The following is a 602-nucleotide window of genomic DNA, read 5'->3' as shown; positions in this document are numbered from 1 at the left end:
CAAACCTGATTACAAAGCATGTTTTGTTCTGCCTTTTCACAATGAGTCTGGCTTCTGGAAGAATGAATGAAATCAGTGAAACCAGGTATTGTCATTCTTGGTTGAGACACCCCGAGTACAGTTCCAATGTTTCTGATGCCTTTTTTCTTGGGGATCTCTTTGTTTAAGGACCATGCATCCCCGGCAATCCACACTTTTTTTGTGACATTTAGTTTTATTGCTGCCTCAATGAGAGGTTCAGCAGTCCATTCAGGAGCAAAAACAATTATGACACCTATCCTCTGTGCTTCTATTTGTTTGAATATTTGAGAGTGATTTGTAGATTGATTCAGGCTTTTGGTGTATGCAAGGCAGATCTCAGTGTCCTTAATCCTCTTGATGAACAAGTCCTGGCCATCTTTGCCATAGTCATCATCAACGTAAAGGAAAGAAACCCAGCGCCAGCTGAAGTGTTGCACAAGCTTAACAATCACTTTAATTACGTCTTTATTGGGATGCACTGTACGCAGGAGAGAGGGGAAATTCTGTTTTCCTGAAAAGACTGAACTTGCAGCTCCATAACTGACCTGTTAAAAGAGAAATAGAAAATTTCTTATTGCTTT

The 602-nt window shown here is 40.2% G+C and overlaps 1 protein-coding gene across 1 annotated transcript; it reads right to left on the bottom strand.

The window, feature by feature from the left end:
- Window positions 1-40: 40 nt before the first annotated feature.
- Window positions 41-563, bottom strand: LOC121940501 (taste receptor type 1 member 2-like; the record flags this gene model as incomplete). Its single annotated transcript, XM_042483270.1, has 1 exon — window positions 41-563. A coding segment is annotated over one exon (523 nt), but the record flags the coding sequence as incomplete, so codon positions are not given.
- Between the last annotated feature and the right edge of the window lie 39 nt (window positions 564-602).

This window comes from Plectropomus leopardus, unplaced genomic scaffold, assembly GCF_008729295.1.
Source record: "Plectropomus leopardus isolate mb unplaced genomic scaffold, YSFRI_Pleo_2.0 unplaced_scaffold88561, whole genome shotgun sequence".
In the NCBI taxonomy this organism is placed as follows: domain Eukaryota; kingdom Metazoa; phylum Chordata; class Actinopteri; order Perciformes; family Serranidae; genus Plectropomus; species Plectropomus leopardus.
Note: the sequence above shows the minus strand (reverse complement) of the source record. Positions and strands in the feature narration are given on the sequence as shown.